Source organism: Lonchura striata, chromosome 2 (genome assembly GCF_050655825.1).
Source record: "Lonchura striata isolate lonStrDom1 chromosome 2, ASM5065582v1, whole genome shotgun sequence".
NCBI lineage: Eukaryota > Metazoa > Chordata > Aves > Passeriformes > Estrildidae > Lonchura > Lonchura striata.
In genome coordinates this window covers 117927163-117937166 of record NC_140704.1, presented here as the reverse complement: position 1 = coordinate 117937166, position 10004 = coordinate 117927163, and the positions used below count along the sequence as shown (strand labels likewise).

The 10004-nt window shown below is 43.3% G+C and overlaps 1 protein-coding gene across 1 annotated transcript; it reads right to left on the bottom strand.

The window, feature by feature from the left end:
- Positions 1-2467: 2467 nt before the first annotated feature.
- Positions 2468-10004, bottom strand: LOC144247190 (transcription factor SOX-17). Its single transcript, XM_077787058.2, has 2 exons — positions 9599-10004; positions 2468-9336 (listed from the first exon to the last, which is right to left on the bottom strand). Exons 1-2 carry the CDS (start codon positions 9888-9890, stop codon positions 8408-8410), a joined length of 1221 nt encoding a protein of 406 aa, XP_077643184.2. The 5' UTR covers positions 9891-10004; the 3' UTR covers positions 2468-8407.

Genomic DNA, 10004 nt, shown 5'->3' with positions numbered 1-10004 from the left:
AAAAGTCTGTGGGGTTTTCTTTCAGCTCTCTAACCTCAATAAAATACAAAAAACATTTTATATTGAGAGAAAAATATCTGGAATATAAAAAAGGTTCCCTAATAACCTTGTGAAATATATATATTACTGTTGCAAGCCATCCACAGAGTGTTCCAGACTCCAGCCCACGAAGGAGTGCCAATAATGGCAGCACCACTTTTAGGTGTGGTAACCTTGTTGTCATGGCTGCAAACCAAAAGGAAAGGGGAGTTACTTGTCACTACCAAGTGCAAAAGTGTTCTGGAGATTCTCAGTGGAAAAGTGACTAATACAGGAAACACAGCAGCAATGAAACCCAGTCTTTCCCTGAGGAAGAGGGGAGTGCTTATTTTCCAGTTTGCAGAGCTGGGGAACAGTATAGGTTACACTGCAGAAGGAATCACGTGTATTTCTAGTATTTCACTTCAGGGAAAATTCTAATCTTGTGTGCACTTCCAGTCACACTTGCCATTAGCAGACCACAGCTAAAGGAGAATACAGGCAGCCAATATTTCTCCTACGTGAAATAAATTCGTAATAGTGTAAAGTGAAAAGCTGTGGGGTTACACAGATACAAACTAAAGTGCAACAAACAAATGGATTGTGGATGGTGAAGGGCAACTAACTATCCTGCTGACGCTGAGGATTTGCGTAGTTATTTCTGCAATACTGCACTCATGTGTGCACAGCAAATTACATGAAGGCCGTTTGGGAACGGTGAAATGAAAAATCTTGCCCAAGGATGTGTGTTGTAGCCAGGGGATGTTAGACAAATAGAGGAAATAGCACAATTATGTCAAGGTTGTCAGGCAGCAGAACAAGTCTGAACATGTTTTGTTGTGTTACTGCTGTAGGTGGCTTCTCTACAGCCGTCAGTTCTTATTGACTGAATTATTCACAGATCATACATTTTGATAGCATAAAATAGTCACTCTGAAGTACTTCATGCATTCCAGGTCAATCTAGATACTTCATCCTGACTGGCAGTATTAAGGTTGCTAGAAATGCAAGAGTATTCATGCATTGAAACCCCTTAGCCCTAAAAAGTTTCAGGTAACCACCATGCCATTTTTTAAAATTCTGCTAAAACTAAATAAATTATACAAGCAAGAAATTGCCTCTCTGCTTCTAAACATAGACTACATACAATACATTGCAACTTTTTAATAAAGAAATCTAATAATAAATCATTAATCTTATAATAAAATCTAATCTAAATCATAACTTTCTTTTATAGAAATTAAGATTGTGCTACTACAAATTGTTGTCAAGTGTTACTTTTACTTTCTCAGCCATCTAGTGGCCATCTAGTTCCCCGGTGAGGCTTCCCCTGGAAGGGAGGCAGTATGACTGCTTCTTTGCATCAACCTAACTACATTCTCATCAAGAAGCTTCCTATGGGAAAGCAGCTATTCAGGCTTCCTTGTGCATCTTTGATTTTTTTTTTCTTTTTATGAAGAAAGAAAATAGATAAATAGAACAGAAAAGATCATGCGGATTATACTCCACATGTTTAAAATGTGCAAATTATGAAGCCAAATTAGTAGCAGCAATTTTAACTCTAGAAAAGTTGTGAGGTGCTTCCCTGTTGCTGTTCTGGTACTTTAAGCAGAGGGTTCCATGAACACTACTATAAGAGCAAAACTGGACTAAACCTGAAAAAATAGTAGCTTAACTTGACTTCTTTTGTCATTTTGGAACACAGTGGAATAAAAACCTCAGATTTATAAGTCAGGGTAAAACCCTCACAACAAGGTTTTCCAATCAACTGTTTTCTTCTTTTAGAAGTGGTGCCTTGAGTTTGATTGCACTGAAGAAAATTTTTATTTAAGTCTTTTCTTGACATCTTGTCAAGGCTGTCAACTTTCTAAAGAAAATGTTTCACTGAGTGACAGGCTGTTCTGGGAAATTGTCTGTCCTAAGACTAAATTCATCTGGATGAGATTTTTTGCAGATTTTGAAAGACAAAGCCTAGTTTTCTGCCTCTCCCAACTAGAACAGCCTGTAAATGACTACAGAACAGACTATACTGAAAAGATAAGTGATTACCCAAGCTTATATAATACACCCACCCCTGAGTACAAGAAACTCATCTGGGTAAAAGTAGCTAAGCCCCTCATTAATGATACAGAGTCTAAGTGATGCTACACTTGCTGGGAAGTTAGTAGAGCAGCCTTTAAGGGCTGTAATTGGAAATCAGACTCGTAAATTAAACACACCTAAGATTCCTTGCAGGACACTAAGAACTGATCAAAGGAGATGATCTCTTGTGGTCACTTCAATATGCAGCAACAAAATAACAGCCCTTGTTATTTTTTGCATCTCCTGTAGGGATTTCCAGACTATATATGAGTAGGTACAAACCAGTGGGTTATTCACTGAGATATTACTCTGACCTATTCAGGAATAGCAAAATTGATATTCTCTTTTCTCATTTGTTATTTTGGGTTTTGTTTGTTTGTTTGTTTGTTTTGCCTCAGGTTTGGCCTTCTCCAGTATTCTGCTCTGCAGTAGTATTTATAGGGAAATAACTTAGGTAATTCTGTCTGAGAACAGAACAAACAGCATTTGTATCTTGACAAATTCTAGCAAGTTTTCCATGCATTAAATAGTTCTCTATGGGTTTAATCTCTAACTCCAAATCAGCGGTGAATTGAATCCATTATTTTTAAAGCAAGCCCAGGACACTGTGATTCAAGGTTTTTGCATCAGTGCTAGTGAGTGTTTTTGCAGCATTTCACTCTCAGTCATCATAACAAATTCAAAAGCATGAGAAATTTATACAAATTGCACTCTTCTGAGGGCAAATCTTCTTTACCTCCCTCAGAGAAACCAGTTTTCACTGTTGATTTTGCACAGGCAAAACTGTCATAGGTTGACATACAGAAACACTATGTGTAAATCAAGGAAATACATGTAGCCTAGCTCACAGAAACTTGTAGGAGTGGCACCTTTCATTAATACAATGAAAGCGTAAACCAAAAGAAAAAAAAATCAAGACTACATAACCTGACTCTACCTTAGCTATTCCCCAGTAATACTAATTTGTGCATTTGAAACCAGAATTTGTATGGTATCAAACTGTTCAGCTCCATGAATTCACAAATATTGGTTCACCATTCCAGTTAATTTGAACACAACCTTTACCCAGAAAAACATTCTAATATTCTTTATCTTTGTTCAACAGAAGACAAATTTTTGTTTTAAACAGGATGTGTGCAGGATAAATTTTGTTTCTATGTGGCAATAACAAGAAGCTTTAAAGTAAATCAGACACCATAAAGTAATTCCACAATGCCTTGGAAAGAACCCAAGATTTGCTGGTACCTAAATATATTCTCTGTGGGTAAGTGTAGAGGCCACCCTCAATTTGAACAAAAACTATATTCCCCTGATAACTCTATGGAATACTCTGTGAAGTGAGTTCTCTCTGATAAGGAAAAGGATGGAAATTTACTTTCTCTGAACTATTGCTTAATAAAATGCAGAAGATGCTGGTATCCTTCTTTAAACAAAGCAAAAAAATGTTTTGCTGAAGAACTTTGTTTCTAAAATCTTACTTCAATATTTTTCAATGTCAGGTATCTGGAATTTGCATCACAATACAGCTATAATATAAAGATGAATTATTTTAAAAGGATAGAACAGAGTCATAACAAAAGAGCCTCAGTAGCTGAAGTCTCAGATACTTACTGATATTTCAAAGGGCATTTCTAGATTTGCTTTGAAATGTTGTATATTTTCTCCTTACACTCTTTGTTTTGAGATTCTTTCTACTGAAGGATTCATGACATCATGAGTAGTGTTTCAATTTTATGTCTATCAGGTGACATATACCATGACATTTGGGTATTTCAGTTTCTTTACCTCAAAATTCAAAACTTGTATCAATATATTTTAAGAGGCGTGGCAATTTCAATATGTAGTAATACATAAGGTATATTCATGATTGAATTAAATCTAAGAAAGACACCTTTGAACTACAATTAATCTCAAACTATACAAAATACACCATACAACCTGGACATTAAGACATCTCATGAGAAGTCCCTTGTCTCCACATGACCATGTGCCCATTTAATTAAATGCATTTTTAAAACACTGGGGTAAGACAAAATGTTTTTTAATTTACCTGACAATGAGTGTAAATTGGACATTAAAATTATGATGCCATGGTTAAAGTTTTTATGCTCCACTGACTATCCTAGTCTTCTCCATTTTTTACTGCAATCTATAACACAAAATTTAAAATCTATATACCAATTTTTATTAATGTAGTAATCATTGCATATGCAGCCATAAATATAGTGATTGCTAAAATACTTAATATATTCCTCTTCCAAGTCCATATTCATTTAATAAAAACTAAGACTTTTAATAAACCAATCAATAGATTTAATAATAGCTGTAAAAGGAATATTATTGCTTTCACAATATTAGTTTGGAAAATTAGTCAAAGCAATGTGGTGTCTGCAGAACAGCTCTAAGGAACTGAATAAAAATACTTTTTATAGGTGTTTAAAATACCTAAAAGCTTCCACTCTCTGATTTCCAGCTTACCACACAGGCAGCCTTGGGTATATGATGACCCTTGATTTATCATGACAGAAGAAAACAGTCCCTTTAAGAGTTCCAGAAGCTGCTCAGATAACCTGAGTGGGCTGGGATAGCCAAGATCCAGCAGGGATAAGGCGTACCCCATTTTCCAGCCCACAAACCCCTCGTGCAGCAGCTCCGGGAGAGCAGCTGTGGCTCGGAGCGGGGGACGCTCCAGCCCGCACCGGGACGGGTCCCAGCCGCTCCCGGGAGCCAGCCCGGTGCCCACCGCACACAAGGGAAGCTGCCAAGCACGTCCCGCACAACCGAGAAAGTGCTCCGTGTGGCCGTCAAATACAGGACAAATTTGAACATTCCTGCGTAGGACTTTGTGAAAATACTTGCTTGAGAACTATACTCAGAAGATTTTGAAAGTGATATACAGGTGCCTGCAACTAAAGTCGTCTAAAAGTTTGCATTTAAAGAACATGAAGTCAGCTTTTTACAGCTTTAGCAACACATTTGGACCACAAATTTTTCATGCTAGTCAGCTGACTCCAGCAGAGTACAAGAGTTTCAGCTAAAGCTGGTCAGATATTCCTGCAAATAGAGGAAGAGAAAATCTGTTTTTTCAATCATATTAAATCAATGTTTGGATCTTTTGTAGTAATTTTGATATTTAGCAGTCCATCAATATAAGAGGTGTGATTACATTTCCTCCATGGAAAGCTGTTAAGGTCCGAAGTTGAAACTTTAAGAAGCTAGAAACTAAAAATAATAAGAATTAAACCATGAAATGTGAAGTGGGAAGGCAGAAGAAAGAGCTTATAAAAATGAAGCTACCTCATAGGAGCTTGCAAGGAGGTAGAAAAAGGGCACAGTTGGGACTGGAACAATCAGGAAACACTGAGGAGCAGAAGTAAGGACAAAGAGAGTGGGCAACTAGAAACAAACAAACAAAAAAAAAATAGGTGTTAAAAAAAAAAAAAAAGAGGCAAGCCACCAGGGAAAGGGAGAAAATACAGGTAGATTTCAGACAAAGGGGAAAAGCTCAGTATTTTGGGAATAGAAAGAATAGATGAACCGGGTGGGAGTGATTAACCTATTAAAAAAAAAGGAAAAAGGCTTATGTGTGTAAAAAAAGGAGCAAACCAGGCAGAGTACAAGAGGAGACTACAGCAAAAGGGAAGGTACAAAAAATACAGAAGCAAAGTAACAGATGTCATTCCCAGAATGAGAATCAAACCAATTATTCCACAGCCCCAGCATCATTTCTTCTTCCTACACTATTATCTCAAAAGCACACTGACAATATTTGTTCCTTCACTGTGCACCAGATTAAAGAACAGGCTCACACAGTGGATTAGATGCTGTAGTTTGGTGAGATATTCCTCATTTGCTGCTTCATTTCATGCAGATACTGGACGAAGTTCTAGGTAGAAATCAGATGGTAACTGCAAGGCAACAGGAAATTGACTTGGGAATTAGATGTTGGGAAGGAAAAAGTGATCTAAGTGCTATAATTAGGGAGCATTTTGGCTTCAAACTATGGCTTGTTTAAGATAGGGATTAACTGCATTGAAGTTCCATAGAAAATGTGTGTATCATTTAGAATTAATACTGATATTATAATGGTATTCACTAGAGGTTAATTGGAGCTGCGCTGGTAACCTTAACCCTGGAATTTGTTTAACCTCACTTTGGAACTTTTTAACTTAAGCTTACTTCCCTTCTTAAATTTTCTTTTACTGGAGGAGGATTTTTAATTGCATTTTATAACAGAATTCAGCTAGCTACTGAGGCTATACTACAGTACTATTAAAAAGATGTCTTAGGATGTATGTAGTGAATAAATATACAAAAATAGCAATAAAACAAAATTAATACTACTTCAATATACCTAAACATCTATTCAAAGTACCTAATTTGTCTTTGTTATTATTCCGAGGGGCTTTTTTAGAACATTTCTGCAAAAGTATGAGAAAGAATCCCTGCCACAGTTTTAGCAGCCCATAACTGTAGAGTATGATTACCATGATGGTGACCAGCAGGGCTGGTCATCTAGGAGACAACTGGAACAATCCAATTGTTCAACTAGAGTTTTCACTGTTGTTAGACTTCTCCTAGCCTACAATTCTAAAATATCAAATATTTCTATCTAGACGAAAAATATTATGTGGAAGTGACTCTGCTTTTAAAACAGTGACATGTACACAGACTAATCTCCTATCCTGCATCCAACCCCCTTAATATCATACACTGGCTTTCATACTTCTCTCATTGTCAAGTTGAAGAGGAGAAGATGTTGTGACACTGAAGGCAGTGCTGTGTTAAGTGATTTTTTTAGTACTTCATTGACATGCTGTTAAAAACCAGACTGGAAGTAGTGGACATAATCGGGATTTCTTGAGACCAAAATAAAATTACATTTTCTGAATTAATAAATAAAACATTATTTGATCCCATGTTTTGACTAGATTTGTTTGAAAATATAGCAAGCTCTGGGCCCATAATGGGTTTAAAAATGGTCACCGTCATATAATTTTTGTAAAAAATTGTGCAATTTATAAGCATAAACTGCACAAATGGATTTTTTGCAGGATTTCTCCTCCCACAACTTAGTAGTCTAATAAATTTGGAGGATAGTAGACTAAGTAGAATAAAGTACACTTTCCAAAAATATTTATTGTTGCCTATCACTTTTGAACTGTCATTGGCAAATTAAAATATCTAAAAATCTCCAGCACAATAATTGTAAGTAGACCCCCAGCCAGCATCTTCCAAACATCAGAAGAGCAATGATGCAGTTGTACCCTTGCAGTGGCAAAAGTGGCACAACAGCACAGGTGACCATGCCAAAATAAAAACATTTCAATGGTCAGCTGATCCTTGAAAGTAGCCAAGATGAGCACTTGAGCTGCACTGTTTTTTCTCCTCACTGGTATAAACTGGTCATGAAACCCCCATGGCACTAAATGGCATGAACAGACTTGAAGGTAGGTGGGCAGAAAGAAATGTAATTTCTACATGCACCTTCAATCCTGTCTGTGAATCCTCTGGTTCAAACAAAAATCACTACATACAGCAGTCACCTGCTCATATACAATTTTCCAAAACCAGTGTATTTCCAGGCCCACTTTAAAATAAGTATCTCAAACTTACTTAGATTCCTTTGCTGCAGACTGGAGGTTTTTTCCCCAATGAATTAATGCAAATTCAGTTGGCATTAAGGGAAAAAAAAAAATATATAAAATGCACAAAAGTAGAATCACATGTTCTGTACTCCAAGACACAGACCAGCAGCAGAGATCTGACCATTAAGCTATGTGATAAGAATAGAGCCATGCATGGGGAAAAAACACCTTAGGCCCTGGAGGCTATTTTAGAGCTATTGTCATGGTGAAAGAATCAAATCGTAGCTGCCTTTGGAAAGCATTGCCTCGGGCAGTATAAATTCAATTTAAAATTACTCTCACTCAAGAGCCACGTGACCAAGAAGAATGACAGAAAGAGCTGTACATTCCTTTATTTTCCGGAAATGCTAAAACACAATATAGTTAAAAACACAACGATAAACACGCTCTGGACAAATATGTAAGACTGCTGATTCTGCAAAAATATTGATAATCACACACATGATTGAAATGGGGAAAAAAAATATGTAAACATTTCGTTAACACCACACGAAAAGCATTTCTAAGGACGCCTGTAGCCTGCAGGACACCAGGATAGCAGCTTATGTCCACCCAGTCAAAGTCTGTGAAACTGTCCCAAGGAGATTCAAATAAATTACATAAATAGGAGCGGGGCCGGGCGCTTCCCTGCCAGTGTCCGTGCCGTGCCCAGCGAGCCCTCACAAGTCGGGGTAGCCGCAGTAGTAGACGGCGCTGCTGGCGTCCGACACGGCCGACGAGATGGGACCCGCGCCCTCGGGCGCCGACAGCGCGGCCGCGTCGTGGCCGCCGTAGGGCAGCCCCAGCTCGGGCTTGCAGGCGAAGCGCAGGTACTGCTCGAACTCCGTGCGGTCCACTTCACCCAGCAGCTCCTCCGGCCGCAGCTGCTCCAGCTGCTCCCGGCACGGCGCCGCTTCGGGCGGCGGCGACGGCTGCCCCAGGGCCCCCGGCGGCGGCGGCGGCGGGCCGCGGCCCGGGCCCGGCGGCTGGCACTGCCCGTAGTAGGCGTGCAGCGGCGCCGGGCAGCCCAGCAGCCCCTGCAGCGACCCGCCCGCGCCCAGCGCCTCCGCGGGCGGCAGGTGCCGCCGCAGCGCCGCGCCCGACGGGCTCTCGGACGCCGCCGGGTACTCGGCGGCCGCCGGGTGCGGGCCGTAGCCGTAGGGCCCCAGCGCGCACTCCTCCTGCAGCCCCGCCGCGAAGAAGGGCGCCTCGCTCTCCGCCGCGTCCAGCGGCGACGGGTCCGGCGTCGGCAGGCTGTAGCCGTCGAACGCGGCGCCCAGCGGCGGACAGTCCCGGTAGGGGCCCGCGCCCGCCGCCGCCGCGTAGCCCTGCTCGCCGTACGCCAGTCCCAGGCCCTCCACGCACATCCTGCCGCCGCCGGCCACCTCGCCGCCCAGCCCGGGCCCCGCCGCCGCCGCCGCCGCCGCCGCCTCCGCCAGGCCGTGCTGCAGGAAGCCGCTCTCCACCCGCTTCAGGCGCTTCACCTGCTTCCGCCGCCGCGGCCGGTACTTGTAGTTCGGGTGGTCCTGCATGTGCTGCACCCGCAGCCGCTCCGCCTCCTCCACGAAGGGACGCTTCTCCGCCAGCGACAGCGCCTTCCACGATTTACCTGCACCCACCACCGACACCGTCAGACCGCCCGCTCACCGACCGGCACCCACGCCCGCTCCCCACGACACCGACACCGCCCGCAGCCCGCACCGGCTGTGCGCCAGCCTCGCTCGCCCTCGGACGCGACCGCCACCCCGGGACCCCGGCCCGACAGCCCACGGATCCCCCCGCTCGCCGCCCACGCCACCGATCCTGCGCTTCCCCCGGGCTCCTCGCCCTCTGGACCCGCCTCTAGGGACTCCTCGCCCGCCCGTGCTCACCCAGCATCTTGCTGAGCTCGGCGTTGTGCAGGTCCGGGTTTTGCTGCGCCAGCCGCTTGCGCTCGTCCTTCGCCCACACCATGAAGGCGTTCATGGGACGCCGGATCCGCGCCTCGCCCTTGCTCCGGCCGCCCGACGGCCCCGACGCCGCCGCGCCGCCCTTCGCCTTCGCCTCGCCCAGCGGGCTCAGCGACTCTGCCCACGGGCACATGGCCGGCATCATGATGGGCAGCGAGCACCGCCCCTGCACCTGGTCGTCGCTGCTGGCGTAGCCCGCATCGGGGCTGCTCATCTCGCGCCGGGACGGGACGGGATGGGACGGGACGCGCTGCGCTGCCGACCGCCGCCAAAGCCGGCAGCTGCGGCCGGCCGCAGGACGCACTCGGCACTCGGACCCCGCTCGCTG

What these genes read in the sequence shown, in the direction of transcription:
- LOC144247190 (XM_077787058.2), bottom strand. Translation starts at nt 9,890, where the DNA reads ATGAGCAGCCCCGATGCGGGCTACGCCAGCAGCGACGACCAGGTGCAG. An exon ending in CGAGCTCAGCAAGATGCTGG is followed by an intron (nt 9,337 to 9,598) that starts GTGAGCACGGGC and finishes TGGTGGGTGCAG; the next exon opens with GTAAATCGTGGAAGGCGCTG.